At 31.6% G+C, this 18,016-nt stretch overlaps 1 protein-coding gene across 3 annotated transcripts; it reads right to left on the bottom strand.

The window, feature by feature from the left end:
- Window positions 1-6,725: 6,725 nt before the first annotated feature.
- On the bottom strand, window positions 6,726-13,533 carry LOC145603527 (uncharacterized). 3 transcript variants are annotated; one of them, XM_081659449.1, is made up of 9 exons: window positions 13,414-13,533; window positions 13,129-13,317; window positions 10,986-11,518; window positions 10,535-10,584; window positions 10,177-10,245; window positions 9,507-9,726; window positions 8,022-8,109; window positions 7,771-7,902; window positions 6,726-7,294 (listed from the first exon to the last, which is right to left on the bottom strand). In XM_081659449.1, the coding sequence occupies exons 1-4, from the start codon at window positions 13,432-13,434 to the stop codon at window positions 10,575-10,577; spliced, it is 753 nt and encodes a 250-aa protein (XP_081515575.1). In that variant the 5' UTR covers window positions 13,435-13,533; the 3' UTR covers window positions 6,726-7,294; window positions 7,771-7,902; window positions 8,022-8,109; window positions 9,507-9,726; window positions 10,177-10,245; window positions 10,535-10,574. The 3 variants fall into 3 exon arrangements, 1 of the variants encoding a protein (XP_081515575.1); XR_014104870.1 differs by lacking the exons at window positions 10,535-10,584; window positions 13,129-13,317; window positions 13,414-13,533 and having other exon boundaries at window positions 10,986-11,123; XR_014104871.1 differs by lacking the exons at window positions 10,535-10,584; window positions 13,129-13,317; window positions 13,414-13,533 and having other exon boundaries at window positions 7,771-7,894; window positions 10,986-11,123.
- Window positions 13,534-18,016: the final 4,483 nt, after the last annotated feature.

Genomic DNA, 18,016 nt, shown 5'->3' with positions numbered 1-18,016 from the left:
AATTAATATGGCCATTAGGAGGACCATTAGCCCCACAATGTACATGAAATACACCCTTATCATCCTCATGTCTTCATCAAATGTAAAGACAGGCTGATCTTCTTGATTTTCTTGAAACATGGTGGTTGAGTTTAATGGTGATTTTTTGTTTGATTTTTTCGGGTAAGGAGGAAGATGGAAGAAGATAAGAATTAAGTGGTGAGTGGAGATTTTGGATAAGGGTAATTTCTTTTTATAGTAAAAGTAAGTATTTTAGACCGTATTTTTATACGTATATGTATAATAATCGTATAGTATAAAGTACAATATTTTTATCTCGCTAGGGGAATATGTCATTATAAACAAGTATCGTTTAACCCTTTACAGTATAGTAAGTATATTAATATGTTCACTTAGACCGTTAGGGTGCTTTTTTATTTTATCTAGTATTTTTTTTTTGTGATTTGTGCACTATCCTATCATATGACCAATTTACCTAAGCTATAAAGTCCATTACTCTAAAAGACTCATGTCCAACCAATATAGGGGAATGACAAACATTCCCACACCTAAATGGGTACTATATATTGTAGTGCTAAAGGGATCTCCTTTTATGTATGCCTGTTCTAATATCCTCGTTCCGCAGTTAATACTTGATCCGATAAATACAAGTTCGAACCTAACCTGGCGATATTTATCTAAGAATAATTGAGCATTGTATGGATGAGAGTAAAGAGGGGTACGTATGAGTGTAAATGTATGGTTGTACGTATAATTATTGTATGAATAATGTAGGATCCCCTAAAAAGACGAATCATGTTTTGCTTTTGCCATTATGAATTTGCGTTCTCTGACATTTTGTTATACTAGGGTAGCACGCGCGCGCTACGCGCGCGATGCTAATTTGAAGTCCGATATGTTTTTCTACTTTGAGGTGTGGCAATATGGGCGGTTGTTTATTTCGTTTTGCAAGAAATTATGAGTTTGAATTGAATTTTATGTAGGAGTTTTAAATGACAAATGTTAATGATGTTTTTTGATGGAGATTGTACATTAATAGAGTTTTATTATTGTTATACTATATGTGTATTAATTAAAGGTATTAGAGTGTATTGTCAAATTGCATGTGATTTTGAATGGACAATTTTGATTAAACTTGAAATTATAGTTATATGTAAAGAGATGTTGCATACTTAATGAATGGACAATCTTACCTCTTGGATTCTCTTCCAGTTCCACTCATTTTCTACTTTCGATCTCCTTCTCTCATTACAATCTCCCGATACCCTTTATTGAAACTTTCTCTCTTTCTATCAAATTCATATGTTGTGCGTGTGCTTATTAGTGTTGTACTTTAGTCGTTTTTATGTCGGTCATCAATTATATAGGAACTATGGTGTTAGGATATTAAACTTTAGTCATTGCTAAATATGTATTTATGAAAAGGTAGTGATGGATATAAATAAATGAATGTGGTTTAATACGTTGTGCAAAAATAAAAGTTTTGTATTATATACGAAGGATATTTATAATGAGGTTTATGTAAATAATTATAATGGTTGAATATTCAATTTGTTAGTTGTCTATGATGTTGCACACGTGCTAATTAGTGGTGTAACTTTGTTTCTTTCTACTCTATTATTAATCATGTAGGGATTACATTGGTAGGTTATAAAACTATAATTTACACAAATATTGATCTTTGGAAAAGGAGTGATAGAAAATCATAAATGATTGTGGTTTTAATACATTGTGTCGAGTTACAAGTTTTGTATAACGACGAAGGATATTTATACGGAAGTTTGTGTAAATAATTTTGATGATTTAATATTCAATGGTGTTAATTAATTATGTTCTTGCGGCCTTGGGTGATCTCATATGAATTTCTTGTTCAATGGTGATCTCATATTCAATAGTGTCATTTAATTATTGTAAGGCAGTTACACATTTTATTTGTTAGTAATTTTCATGACACAATATTTAGTACCTGAACATCTTAGTATAAAGATTAGGCGGTCTCTCTATCACTCTCTCCCTATCCTAAAAAGATAATTGCCTAAATTTTCCTTCTCAAGCTAACTTTCCTAATTATCCTTTTCTTAAGTGGTCTCTTGATTTTCTTAAGTGACGATCTTTCTTTTCTTAAGTGACTTTTCTTCTTAAGTAATCTTTCTTTTCTTAAATGAGTGATCTTTCTTCTTAATTGATCTTTCTTAATTGGTCTTTCATCTCTCAAAAGACAGTTATCCTTATTTTCAAAAATGTTTTTTCTTAAGTGGTTGTTTTCTCTTTTTCTCTCTTAAAATAGGACATTTAATTTGTTAGTTGTCTATGATATTGCACGCGTGCTAATTAGTGTTGTAGCTTAGTTTCTTTCTACTATTCAGTTATCAATCATATAGGGATTACGTTGTTAGGTTATAATACGTTGTGTCGAGATACAAGTTTTGTATTATGAATGATATTTTATAATGAAGTTTGTGTAAATAATTATGATGAGTCAAATGTCGTTAATTGATTATGTTCTTGCGGCCTTAGGTGATCTCATAAGAAATCCTTGTTTATTTAGCAGATTTCTGACTTATTTAATTATTGTAAGAATTTTGCAGGAGTTACACATCTATTAGTAATTTTTATGACACAATATTTAGTACCTGAACATCTTATAGTACTTTGTATAGAAGATTAAGCGGTCTCTCTATCATTCTTTCCTTATCCTAATAAAATAATTGTCTTAATTTTCTTTTTCTAGCTAACTTTCCTAATTACCCTTTTCTTAAGTGATCTCTTCTTAAATGATATTTCTTAGTGGTCTTTCTTTATTTGTAGCATTTTAGTAACTCTTTTTCAATTCCTAAGCTAGTTTTTCTTATTTTCATAAGTAATTTTTCAAGTGGCTTCCCTCTTTTTGTTAAGTGATTCTTCTAAAGCGATCTATCTCAAATGATATTTCGTAAATGCTCTCTCTCTCTCTCTATCTTTCGCGTTTAAGTAACCCATTTTCTAAGCTAATTGTTTTATCCTAATTAGCTAGTTGCCTTAGTTTTCTTAAGTGATCTTTCTTAAGTAGTGGACCCTCTCTCTCTTTCTCTCTCTCTCTCTCTCTCTCTCTCTCTCTCTCTAAGCTAATTGGCTTGATTTTTGTATATGAGCTTTCTTAATTAGTCTCTCATCATTCTAAAAGTGATCATATCATTTTTTTTTTGGAGGGGAAGTGATTATATCATCTAGATTGTGACTATATTATTTGGAATTGTCAAACATTGAGTCTAAATAAATTTAGTGTAGATCGGGTATATACAAGACCTTTTAATTTATACCTCACTAACTATTATTCTAATAAATTCAACTAACCTTCCTAAAATCAAAGTTAAACATTTCATTTATTTAAACACGGATGTAGTATATGCTATGAACAAAACTTTGATAAGATAAATAAATAAAGCAAGAGTCAATCAGTTAACCAAAACCGAACGTTATGCTTTGTGTATGGACCAATAATTGGCTTTTGTATATGGACTAAGAAAATAGCAAAACGTGAAAACTCAAATATAGTGAGATAATTTATTGTAATATAAATTCATGGAAAACCTAACCCCAAAATTAATGAACAAAACAAGCACTAATCGCAAGATATCCAAACTATTAAATACTATGAATGGTCTTGAAATCTACAATTAAATACTGTGAATGGTCTTGAAATGATTCTCATCTTTTCCTTCCACTATTGTCCTAAATTCTCGCTTTCTCTTCCTCCCTCCCCCTGGCCTTGTTTGCCTGCTCATTCTTTGGAAATTATAGGTGATAATTGCTCCCCTTTCATAAAGTCCTTCCTTTATCTGCCCAAATTGTCTTTTGTCTTCTTTCTTTTTTCCATAATCCTTCATTCTTTTTTTTAAATGGATTTAAATTATAGGCTAATTTGCTCATTTCTCTCACTCTCTCTCACCCTCCTAATCTAGCAAAAAATCTATAGTAAAAACGCTTTTAATGCATGTTGATTACGTGTTTATCAATAAACATATGATAATTATAAGTTATATTTTGCCGGACAATTAACTAAAGGTTTTTATCTTATTATAGCATAGATAGCTTGTTGTTGTGATGTTTAATGAAAGAGCTCAGGCTTTAAAACATTAATATATGCTACTCCTTTTGCCCTCGTTTTTTTTGTCTCATTTAACTTTTCACCTTTTCCAAAACGTGTTCTAAAATGTACATATCTAATTCCATGCATTCAAAAATAATAAAATTTTGATATTAATAAATAAAAAAAAAAATCCAACAAGACCACTCCGTACTATTTTTTAGCTCAATGACAATTAATGGGCCAAAGTAGTAAATGTTTGACCCAAATTTCTAAAATGGGACACACACACGTGCAAAAACACTCAAGGGAAGAAGAGAATTATTAGTGAAGAACAATTATCTTGTTTTATATAGATAAGCAATTGTATAAGCAATTAAGCATTACAGCTTTAAATCTATACATTCAATATTTGCAAGATATAAAATATCCATGACTTTTTTTGAAAAAAGATATACATATGACATTATTCGTTCTGTTGTAATAAAGATCAATACCCTGTTACATTTCTGAACTAATTAATTTAACACCCAGTTTTATCACACTGCTCTAGATTGTATGCCAAGTAAGCACAGCTCATTCAAATTCCGACTCTTACGATAAATCTTACTTCATCTCCTTTCTCAACACTCACTTCACCTGCCAAACGATTAGGTGGGAAAAGTCTATCAAAGTGACAACAAGAAGTTGTGCTTTTTAAATCTTTCTTAATTCCATACTCAGTAACTCCATTGCCATTATTATTGAAAGCGTAATTAGTTAAACAAAAGTATTTAAGCAAAGGAGATACCACACCTTAAAAAGAGAATTGAGGCCAGACTATGCTAAATGGCTTTTTAGAATTGTATCCTTAGTGTTTTTTAAGATCGACATTAATTCCCTCCCTAAGAAGCATACATATAACCAGCAATTCAGAGCCACCTTATGGTGGAGAGCAACGACATAGCATCATACACTTAAAAGAAGTTTCTTACTTGCTCTGACAATTCGAAGGGAAAAAAATGACAGCTTATGCACACCAAAGTAAATAGTTCTGACATAATAGGCATTTACCGTTCCTAACAAAGAAACAATCATCCAAAAGCAATTTTAGTTTGTAAACCGATTTGTTTGACGTATTTAGAAATGGGGCAATGTTGGGGGTTTTTAAAATTTAATATTTAAGTATGTTATGAATTTGAATTGAAATACAAAATGTGCAAGTCGTGTATTGTAATGTTAGAAATTAGTTCTCGTTAGAAAAATAAATGTAAGAAATCATTGTCATTCTTGCTTTGTGATGTGGCAATGTGTGTGTTTTTTTTTCAAATAGTTAATGAGTTTGGAAAGAAATGTATATTGGGTAACTTTAATAAAAATTGATAATAATGTTTTTGGTAAGGTTAAAAAAATCGAGTCATCAATTGCTTGGTCTCTCACTGGCCTCTCCAAAGCCTATTGACCTTATTTTCAAAAATGATTTTTCTTAAGTGGTCGTTTCTTCTTTTCTCTCTTAAAATAGTTGCCTTGATTTTCCTAAGTAATTTTTTATGTAGTCTCTTTTTTCTCTAACATTTTAGTAAATCTTTTTCCTAAGCTAATTGTGTTTTCATAAGCTAATTGCCCTAACTTTCTTAAGTGATTTACCTTTCTTAAGTTATCTCTCTAACTCATTGTTTCTTTCTCTCCCTCTCATAAGCTAATTGCCCTAAGTTTTTCTCATAAACTAATTGTGTATAATTGCCCTAGTTTCTTAAGTTATCTTTCTTTCTTTAGTGATATTTTTTCTTAAGTGATCTTTCTTTATCTTGAGTAATTTCTATTTCTTAAGTGGTCTCTCTCATTAATGGTTTCTTTCTTTTCCTCTCCTAAGCTAATTGCCCTAAGATTCTCACCTAAACTATTTGTCCTGAGTTCTAAGCTATCTTTCTTTTATTTAGCGATCTTTCTTCTTAAGTAACTTTTCTTTTTGAGTTATACTTCTTAAGTGGTCTCTCTTTCTTTTTAAGCATTTTAGTAACTCTTTTTCCTAAGCTAATTTTTCTTATTCTCATATGTTCATTTCATTAGTAAGTTTATTCATAAATTAATTGCCTTAATTTTGTTTAGTGATCTTTCATAAGTGGTCTCCCTCTTTAATTTCTTTTCTAAGTTAATTGTCTTGATGTTCTAATGTGATTGTTCTTAATTGGTCTTTCATCTCTCCAAAGCCAATTGACCCTATCTTCACAAGTTATTTTTCTTAAGGAATGTCCGCCTTTTTTTCATTCTTTAGTTAAATTTATTACCATGATTTTCTTAAATGACTTGTTATGTGGTCTCTTTTTTTTTTTTTCCTATGAGTTTTTATAAACTTTCTTCCTAAGCTAATTTTTCTAAACTTCTTAGAAGATATTTATTAAAAAAAACTTAAAAATTTAAAGTTCAGAAACCTTAGGAATAGAAAAATTCAAGAGATTGCACACTATTTTAACACTTCTTATCTAATCTGGTCGTAAGTTTTAAATAATGTAACACTTCTTATAATGAAAATGATCTACATTTTTTTTTTTTAATAATTGCTCTCCTCTCGTGGTATTTAGTGTATGACACCAAATATACATATTTCCCATCAGGAGAAGCAACAAAGAGCAATATAAGTTTAACGATATAGAAGTATACAACGTCAAAATCCAGTGTATATATGAAACCAACTTTTATTAAGATATTTGCATTTCCTTAATTTCCCATCAACCTAGAGCATGCCATGTTAATCCAAGCAACAATGCTAGAATAAGAAAAATCAACAAGAAGATGCAGTTAAAATCTATTACCTAATTCATCAACACAAAAATACAAAAGTGAAACCAAAATACCAAAAACGCATGGACTCCATCAATTTTACAACAATCACCCACAATGAAAGGATGCATAACAAACATAAAGATGATTGCTCCAGTTACTATCTTGCAGGTGTTACCAAACCCCATTTATGGGATTTATGGGATTAAGGCTTTGATTGATTGATATAGGTGTTACCAAACTCATTATTTTAGATTAGCCAAAATTATATATTCCGTGCTGGAGTTTATCCTTTACCAACGCTCCATCCTTCCTTGGTTTGGGAATTGGGATCATGGCCAGTAAGCTTTGAACCTTGATCTTTCAACTGCAAATGAGCTGATGCTTGTTCATGCTGGCTACCACCAGAACCTTTACCGATACTACAGCATCAGAGATATCAGTCCCTGCTTTATTCAATTCAGGTGCCTGAAAGGAATCATGACATCACAAAACATGAAAAAAAATTAGTCAAGGGCACTAAATTTCAAATAAACTAATTCTCCATTTCTGTACAATGTATGGAGACACAGTTAGATCAAAAGACCAGACAATCAGAAATTAACACTACTAACAAGACAATTCAACATAGTGATAACTGTAGTTAATCCAGATCAGTAGCCAAAAACCTAACTCTCAAATAGAGTACCACCAATAATTCAAGGCTTCAGACACGAGACAAATTCAATGAAACTAAAATTTATGAAATTGAGAAAAATAAATTGCTAAATAAGTTGCAGAATGCCGCAGTTCAACAGAATAGTAAAGTTATAAGCTTCTTAAAAGAGTCGCACACAAAATGTGTATTCCAGCTAAAAAAATCTAGAATTAAGTAGTTTTTATGAATTGAGAATAATACACGCACGCACGCATGCACATGTAATCTTCCAGTACTACAAACTCACCATCTGAATTTGAGCTTCTTTCAATTACTGAGCTACGGCTTCACAGACGAAATGTTCTGAACATATGCACATATGGGTGCTTAGACTTTACCAATTGTCGTAATTTGCTAGTAGTCAGAGGCATCTGCTTGGCTTTTCCATTCAATAAAATAAGTTAAGGATGAAAACGTCGCATACAAATTCGAAACATACAGGTCCTGAGCAAAATGGTAAATATATCAAAAGCATGCTTTCAAAGGGCTTTCAAATACCTATTTCCAAGAGTACTTTATAAGGCAATATATAACCAGTGCTTTCATTCTCTGCATGGGCAATAGCGTCCCTCCAATCACAGAGACCCTGCAAATAGATACCAAGTTAGAATCAGTTATAACAAGAGGTGACAACACACTCTTTAGAAATTAATTTGTAAACATAGAACGCCATACAATTCACATTGCACAAGTTCGGTATTAAATTGGCCAAAAAAAAGACATCAAATTGCTATACTAATCATACTTATAGCAACAATGGATAGCTGCTGCAATATATGCTACTTAACCTATTAGTCATAGGAATTAGTTGAAGATCTAAACAAAATAAGAAATGAATGGGATCACTTAAACCCCCCCCCCCCCCAATTAATAACTGTCAATCTGCTGATCCCTTTACCATCAAGAACTCCTTCAAATGAAGTTATGCTGGGATGATGTAAATCAATGGCTTCCATACTCGGATTGAATCCAATTATGCCAAGTTCCATTAACAAATATTCAGCAAAGCAACATTCAGAAGCTCGTAGCTTAATTCTATAAATGCCTAAATCTATGATACTAACATTTATTATGTATATCATCAAAAGGTTAGCACAAAAAGAAGATTTCAGAAATATATAATCTAAAATGATTGAAACGTTACACTACATGGAAATTAATTCAATCACCGCATTATTGGCCTATTTTTCTCCCATATTAAATATCACTCATGTAATGTTGTAGATCTTTACTAATTATAATCCAGGAGAAGTAAGGTGATGATATGGGTCATAGACAGCCACACAAATCTGCAAATCTTTATTAATTATAATTCAAGAGAAGTAAACTCTGTTGACTGAATTGAAGAAATCAAGTGTGCCCTGCGCTTCAGCAGCAAGCTTGTCTCAACACTCTAATACATTCTAGATGGTCTTAACACTGTAATGCACACATGCACATGTAATCTTCCATTACTACTGGGCTTATGACTATCATTACTAATGGAAGAACAAAATTGATGTTTTACCCAAACAAAACAGCCAGATCAGTTTTTTTTTTTTTTGGGTTTTTTTTCGTAGTCCCTAATCTATCTCTTTCTATAGCCTCACAAAGCTACCTACACTTGTTTTCTCTTCAACTGTTTTTTTTCCCTTTTTTTAATGAAATCTTGTATGTACAATTGTAATTAAGTCTTTAATCTTCATTAAAATGAAAAATATGATAACTATATATGTGACTTTTAAAAAAAAAAAAAAAAATCAATATAGCCTGAGCCCTTGACCCTTACCCTTGAATCAATATAGACAGTTAGAATTATACGAAGAAAAAAATATCAAAAAACAATAAATCTGAAGCAAATAACAACACAAACATTACAAAAGAAGATAAATTAGCCAAGATAAATTACTCAAAACTAAAGGGCAGGGTAAGTAGGAGTAGCTCTTTGCAATTAGAGGACAGTTGGAGAGGAAGTCACCAACTTTTACTTTATATCTTAATTACCCATATTAGAAATTTAATTCTTTAGATTGGCAGGCGGGGCAAGTTGCTGGGTGCATTGTCTGGGGTGATGCTGGGTGTACTGCTAGGGGTGGTGGTGGTGACATTCGTGGTGCCAGCAGTAGGGTTGCTGCCTGCTGCATTACTCGTTTTGTTTAATCCCAAAAGGGCTCTTTACTGTTTCAGCTGCTCCTGTTGCAAGGCTCTTCACTTGCTCCCCTGTCTGTGTAATATAGATATTTTAGTTTTAATTAGCTCAAAAAATTCCAACAAAGTTATGTTAAAAATATAATAAGGCACTTATATATACTTATATTATATATAAATTGCATCTTTTGTAATTTTTGTTTACAAAGGTCACTGAGGAAAAGGCAGCCAAGGAAATCTCACATTAATATGCATACCTTCCATTTTTTTGCTCTCTTGAAGAAACTCTCTATTTAAAACTTCAACAATGAATTAATAAACCTGTCTATTTACATTTTACAACAGTAGAGTCCAAAATTTGAATTAACATTTAATAATAGAGACAAATTTCCGAATTTTATAAATTTCGAAATTAATTTAATTTTTGGAATTTTGAGAAGCTACTTTCAATTCATAAAAGAAATCATCAAGAAATTAGGTGTTATCTTCCCAAAAATTTCATCCTTAGCAATATTTAGAATCATACCAAGAAAGTCAATGAAATCAGATGCTTGCCCGTAGTTGATGAAAAGACCCACCAGTTGTTCTTCACCTCCTACAAAAAACCGCAATTTTAGATCTTAAAATACATAGCACCTATAATTGCTAAATCAATGTACTTAATGTGAAGATTATTAATAGTGTGAACATCTATGACCTAACTGAATTAAATCAGAGAAACTCTAATCTAAAAACGAATAGAACTGAATCGAGAAAACCCCTAAATTTTACTCGAACTAAACTAAATCGATAACCCCCAATTTTTTTTTTTATCAAATTTGACTTGAAAATTTCTCAATTTAAAGTTGAACTGAACAAAGGAAACCATGAGAATGAAGATATACCTTATCAATTTGTCAATCAAAATTCATAACTCTTCATCTTCTACTCACACCTTATATTGAGTATATAAGGCTTTAATCAAATACAGTGCTTAAAATCAGTCTCTAAATATAGCCTATCACAAAAGTACAAATCTCATTCTATAAGAAATGCCCTTTATTAACTTTTATTAATCTTGATAAATTTTGTGCAATAAATAAAATGAAAATAGATTGAAATATCCAAATTCTTTAAATCTCAACTTCAACAAACTTCAAATAATGCTAAAAGTTCCATTCCATTCAATAGTACAGCACTCAAAGAACAATTTGAAACTTGTCAACTTAAAACTTCAGCTAAAACTATATAAAGTCTACTTCAAGATTCTAGTAACATAACTAACTGGCAAAAAATATGCCGATACACCTAATTCTCATGGATAGCCATCACACGGTAAGCTACAACAATTAGTACCTCCTGGGGTAGCGATCCAAGTACCTCCCTGAAGGACATTCGTATGCCAGATGACCACGCCCTCCACACATATTGCAGATCACTGGTGTAACACAGTCCCTACTCATGTGCCCTAGCTGCTGGCAGTTCCTGCATACAACATCCCTGTAACCACCACCACCACCACCTCGAACCACACTTCCTCTCCCAGCAAGATCATCTGCCTTAGGGCAACCTCTTGCTACGTGTCCTGACAAGTTGCACAGGTTGCAGACAGGTTCATTAGTACAGTCTCGAGCAAGGTGACCTGTCCTCCTACAGTTGTTGCAGGCCTTCTCGTTGGTACAATCTGGTGCAAGGTGGCCTTGTTTGTAACAGTTGTTGCACAACCTCACATCACCGGGTGGTGGTGGTGGGACATGACAGTCCCTGGCCTGGTGACCACCCTTGCCACACCTGTGGCAAATGCCCTCATTAGGGCTGCTGTTGGCTGTGTGGCCAGGTTCTTGACAGTTCCAACAAAGAGACTTTGTGGTACATTCCAGGGCAATATGCTTGTTTTGATTTGAAACCAAACAGCAGAGCAATTTGGTCAGCACACTTATAAACCCAAAATTGTTTTTGTAACACACCAAAAAAAAAAAAAATAAAAAAAAAAAAAAAAATAAAGATATCATTGGAGTGCAACTAAATGGAACATATTGTGACATTTTTAAATAGATCTCCTTCAATACTACATAGCATATAATGAAAGTGTCAAACAAATCTTTCTTCGTGGAGTACATTAGCTACAATTACAATTTCGTCATCGCTAGATTGGAAATTCATCATCAAATTTTTATAAGTTCTTAATGTGTCTTTCCGTAAGCTACTCGAATACTTGTTTCTTAAAAAAACAAAAACAAAAAGCTACTCGAATACTAAAGTCTTTATCCTATTACCTATTACACGACCATGGAGAATAATTTGTCAGATGAAACTTTCTGATTTTTGTATACCTGTCCAAGAGAACTATTTCTCTAATCTCTGCATCTGTCACAACAGCTCCAGTATAGTCCATATTAGCTTATGAGTGCAGATATTTGTACCTTCAGCTCTAGTTCTTGGTCACATAGCTCAACACACATATGGCAGTTTGTAAAACTGTTTAGCATGGCAAGAACATTACATATCACTGGCAAAGCATGAAAAGTCAGGCATTTTGCTGCACTATGTAATAAGAGAGTGGAAGTATCTACAAGTCTACTACTCAAAGCCTCAAAGGAATAGACCAGCCCACATAAGAAGGAACTCAAGCTTCATATAGTTCATAGTCCTCCATAAAACAAACAAATAAACCTGACATTAACTCACCTGACCCAACCAGACCCCCCCTCTCCCTCTCTCTCATCTTCACTTCCAAATTCCCTCTCCTTCCCCCCTTCCACTGCATATCTGCATTACCTTATTCTTTTCTTATTACTTTAGTTTTACATGCTTCACTACCCTCTCTCATTCTCCCTCTTTCATCTTTACTTCCATACTTTTACCTTCTCCCCCCACAATTGCATATCCTCAATTAGATAATTTCAGAAGCCTTATTTGATTAAACTAACCAAACAGCAAAGTTATCTTTTTGTTATACCTTAATCCCACTTCCCAAAACTTGAGCAGAAGCTGCAAGAAGAGATTAAATTGATTTTGTTTTGATTTGAAACCAAACAGCAGATTAATCTTTTTAAAATTAAAACCTTAACCGTACTTCCCAACACTTGAGCAAACATAAAAACTACCGACCCCAACAATCATCCAAATTTAATTTACAATATAGAAACGATTTTGCAGTAAAAAAAAAAAACACCAAGAATTAACCAAATAATCAGTGAATAATCAACCAATCCAAAGATTCAAACAACAATTTAGATCCAACATAAAAACTACCGACCCCAACATCACAAAATTAATCATCCTATATGAAATAAAAAGACAAAATTTATTAATTGAAAGCTCAATCAAAATTTATGAAAAAACAAATCTGGGACTGAAGATTGCCTCCTCACGAATACGATTACAGATCAGATTAGATGGCATGATTAATAAGGGAGAGAAAGTGAAGAAATTTAATTTGTCTTTTGTTTGTTTGATTAAGAACAATTAAAAATGTTAATAGCGGCGGTGCAATTACCTGAAGCAATCGAGCAAATTCTTCATCAGACTTGAGCAATTCCTCATTAACATGAGAATCAACAGTAGCCGACGATTCGGCTGCAACATCTTCTCCAATTGAAATCAAACGAACATTTTCCTCAATTGAATTTAGGTCAGAATCATCAGAAATGATCCTAATATCATTATGATCATCATCACAAACGATCTGTAACATTAAAGCAAAAAATGAAAAAATTTAATCAACAAAATATTCGATTTTCAAAGTGAATTAAACATAAATTAATAATTTACAGCTTTGTACCTTTTGTTCATCTGGAGGCATTGAAGTGAGAGAAAATGAAATAAGAGAGAGAGAGAGGTAAGAAGGGAAAGCAGAGTCTCAGACCACGGGCAAAGATACACCACAAGATTGAGGTGAGAGAAGCACATGGATTTTTTGGAGGGCAAATCAGTCACAGCACTGTAGATAAGGAAATGGTAGAACGAATATAGGGGCAAATTGGTCAGTACACTGTTCATAAGGAAACCCATTTTTTTGAGTGTTGGTGCTTTTATAGGGTAAGGATACGTTGCTTTGATTTTATTTTTTTTCCTTTTACTTTTTTTTCTTGTTATTTATTTCCGCTGACAAAGTTTGTTACGTGATGTAAGTTTTGTTTTTCTTTCTTTTATTTTTTTTGTTTTTTTTTTCTTTTTGTTGTTTAGCTTATTATTTTCCTTTTATTTTTTTTATTTTTTTTTCTTTTTTTTCTTTCCCAGATTTGTTTACTCAATCTAGTTTATTTCTCCTTCAATTTTGATAAGCAATTGTCAATGGTAAGTAAACGATACCTTTTTTTTATCCCCTGCGGTAAATGTGGTGTCCAATAAATTTCAGTTTGGATCAATTGTATCAATATTTACCCGACGCTAATTGGGATAGCAGGATTCCATACACGTCATGTACGGCATTTTACTATGCAAGCACTATTTGACACTATGCAAACACTATTTGGCACTATTCCAAATAGTAATTTCTGTTATGAAAACTTTGTTTGCCGACATACATTTGGCTCCTGTTTTATCTGTTTTCCTGTTGTTTTGATCTAGTTTTGTATCTTTTGTCTTTGTTTTTTACGACTATGGTAAATATAAATTTGCGTTTTGGTGGAGTAAAGTAAGATAAGAGTTCACGTTTTTTTTTAAGGTCATTCGGTTAAGGGAATATATTTTACTCTTGACCACCTTAAATTTATGTTGTATGACTTAGTATTGTATGATGTATTTTCACGTTGACCTTGTCAATCTTATGATTTTATATGATCCAATTTTTTTTTTAGTGAGGGTTATTATTAGAAATACTCGTATGTATAAGGTTTTGTCGTGTGTTCAGATATTCTTGGGTAAATTTATATGTACTATCTAATAAGGGTAGGGGTTATTTCTCTTTTACTTTTTTACTAACTCTGAGATATTTTGTCCAACCCTCTTAGTATTGTAACCTAATGTCTTTGTATATCTTTTAGAGCTTACATCTCAGAGCTAATTTTTTTTTTTTATTTTTTTTTTTTTATTTTTTTTTTTATAAGTGTTGTTTTTAACACCTTGGTGAGTATAATAGTGACTAATTAAATTTAGGCGCTCTTTTATTATATACCATGTGAGTATTATTATTATTATTTTTTTTTTAGTTATGACACAACTTGGTCATACATTTTTTTTTATATATACCATGGCATTTTAGAACCTTTTTATTATGTGAATATTAGAGTTGATTTTATTACGGTTTTCTTTATTTTATCAGTTTAAGCGTTGCAAAATAGATTAGCAAGTTTGTTACATGTAAAACAAGAGAAGTTAATATCAAGATTCTCATTATTACCAAGATCTTGATATTTACCAAAGTAATCCTTGAATTTTAACTTATTTACTTTTTTTTATTTACAAATTAACCCCTTTATTTACCTATAAATACCCCCCTAATTCTCAAAGTTTTAACACACCAATACATTCTTACAATTCTTCTCTCTAAAAGTTCTCTCTAAAAATTCTCCTCTAATCTTTGTTTTAGTTAAAATCTCTCTAATTTAGCTTTATTATTAAGTTATTAGTTTATTAAAAAAGCATCTTATAATTAAGTTGCTATTTTTATTGTTATTATCTTTAATTCTTATACAAAAAAAAAAAAAACACAAAAAATATTTCAAGTTCAAGTATTGTTGTTATTATTATCTTTGTTAAAAATATTAGTTTAACTGCTTAAGTATTCTTATTATATCTTAAAACCCAAAAAAAAAAGTTTATTTCTTAAGTTTAGCTTTATTTTTTTTCAAAGTTTATTTTCTCTAATAAAAAAAAAAAAAAAAAAAAAAAAGTTCATTAGCTTCATTTAGCTTTAGTTTCTTTAATATATCAAAACTCAAAAAAAAAATTACTTAGACTCTTTAATTAATTTTTAACTAAGGAGTGATCATATTTTCATCCTTGATAAACCAAAGAGGTTATCCAAAAAATTGCTACATCTAGCTCAAGGTATTATCTTCAATCTTTTCTTAATTTCCTTAATTATTATTATTATGCTAACTAACATGTTTGTTTCCATGTGATGTTACCAATAGGGGTAATGATGATATTAGGTGTTAAATTAGCCCTAAATCTTTCATTACTCCACATTAGAAAGCCAAGCCTATTGGTGAGGTGATAGGTCATTAAAAGAGGGGGGTAATTGCATTTTGCATTGCATTTTTTTTTTCTAATGAATTTTAAATACGAAAGATTAATACATTCATATGTCTGCTTAAAGCATATTTTTAAGGATAATTTATTTTTTTAAAGTGAGTTTAAAGACCTAATGAATTAAGAGTTTATGTAGAGGTTATTCAAGAATAGTGAGTTACTTACCACGTCCCAAAGATGGTCTATAAAAGGACCTTTACGACCAGAATCAGTTCCAGTTCCTTAGCTCAAATGATAGAACTTTTCAAGAGCTTTCCAACCATATCTCACAATAATTTTTTCGATTTTTCTATGATTTTTAATGATTTTTTTGGTTTAAACTATCAAAAAATTTAGATATGCACGTTTTTCTCTTAATTGCTTTTAAAATTTTTTATTAATGGTGGCATGAAATCTATATTACACTACATTATATATACTTCTTAAATTATGAAGTTTTAATTAAAATGTCTTTAATCTTCTTTTAAAAAATGATTTTAGAAATAAGAGTTTTAACAAGCCTTAATTCTAAATGTTATTTTAAGAAACTTTAATCTTATTTTAAAGATGACTTCAGAAATAAAAGTCTTTAATTCTAAATGTTGTTGTTTTAAAATCTTTAATCTTATTATAAGATGACTTTTGAAATAAATGGTGTCTTAATGATTTTAATTTTCTTTTAAGACTTTATAAATAAAAGTTTTAACAAATTTTATCTTTCTTTCATAATTTTGTGAATCTTTTTATTTCAAACCCTTTTGTGAACAAGAATGAATCATAACTTTGATTGTTTGGTTTTTTTAATAAGTAATAATAGTTAATATGAGGTTATGGCCTCATTTCCAAACATGAGGTTAAGATTAATTATTTAGTCATATAAGGTTGTAAAAATTATCTATCTCCACAAAAAATAAACTTACATCCCATTATAATTACCCAATGGATTAATTGACAATCGGATATGATTAAATAGTTTTTTTGTTCCCTTTTATTTGGAAGTAAGGCCTTGACAGGTGTCGTGTTTTACTTGGCCAATTCCATTAAGCCTAAACACATAACCCTTAAAACCTTACAAAAGTTACCCTTGAGTGAATTTAAACCCAACGTGAGATTACATAGTGAACCCTTAAAGTTTCGCTCCAAAAAATACCTTGACCCACTAAAAAGTCGTCAATTGGGATGCATTTGTTGAATTGTCTTATTCAAAAGACATTTTTGGTGATCACTAATCGGGGTGATTTTCCTCAACCAAGGTGGTTCGTTTTACTTTTATGAGTGAATCCGTCAAAGATCACTAAAATCCCACTTACAAAAATGACATTTATGTCAACAACCCAAATTAAAAAACCCAATGGAATTGGTTATTTGAAACATGGCATCTGTCCGAACTACGAAGGTTTTGATCCGTGAGTGAATTCAAAATCTCACTATGATCGGTACGTAGTGCAATTTTGGTGCTCGAACCTACCTTGTATTAGTTATTTTTTTGTGGTTAATATGTCTTAAAACTTTTTTTTTTAACAACGCAATAGTAAGAGCCCGTTCCTTAGAATGGAAGAGAAGACGAGTTCCAGACGTTCGATTCTCTTAACCTAAACCCCGAACCTTGTGCCTTTTTTTTATGGAGTTAGCAGTTGATTTTATTTAATTTTATTTCTTAAAATTGACTGTTTTAAAATCCGTCCTTATTCGGATAAAAATAAGGTGGCGACTCTAATTTTTGTTTATAAGTCTTATCAGACAACTAAGTGGAACCTTTATAGACTAATCTTTGTCCACTAAAAAAACCAGGTACCACACATACATATCCAATTAATTAGAGACACTTAAAATAAAGATAAAGCAAGATCATTTGGGATACTAAAATCAATAAAGATATCAAACTCTAGATTATCCCCAATTCAAAAGATGGTAGAAAATCATAACCAAAATTGAAAGAACCAAATTATCACCAATTACAATAAGACTATAAAACTACAAGAATACCCATCCAAAATCACCTTAAAAGTTAAAACCCCCTTTAAACCCCAAACACAATCCACCAACCACACCAAACAACCAAAACCCAAAAAAATATCTCAACGGTGATGCTTGGACTTAAACATGGGCACGGGCCGTGCCCGTGCCGCCGCGGGCCGTGCCTGGCCGTGCCGGGGTGGTGACCGTGCCGTGCCGTGCCGTGCCGGTTCTACGGCGGGCCGTGCCGTGCC

The sequence above is a fragment of the Chenopodium album genome, chromosome 22 (genome assembly GCF_948465745.1).
Source record: "Chenopodium album chromosome 22, dcCheAlbu1.1, whole genome shotgun sequence".
NCBI lineage: Eukaryota > Viridiplantae > Streptophyta > Magnoliopsida > Caryophyllales > Amaranthaceae > Chenopodium > Chenopodium album.
Note: the sequence above shows the minus strand (reverse complement) of the source record. Positions and strands in the feature narration are given on the sequence as shown.

What these genes read in the sequence shown, in the direction of transcription:
- LOC145603527 (XM_081659449.1), bottom strand. Translation starts at nt 13,434, where the DNA reads ATGCCTCCAGATGAACAAAAG. An exon ending in TGCCTCCAGATGAACAAAAG is followed by an intron (nt 13,318 to 13,413) that starts GTACAAAGCTGT and finishes TTAATGTTACAG; the next exon opens with ATCGTTTGTGATGATGATCA. An exon ending in AATTTGCTCGATTGCTTCAG is followed by an intron (nt 11,519 to 13,128) that starts GTAATTGCACCG and finishes AATCAAAACAAG; the next exon opens with CATATTGCCCTGGAATGTAC.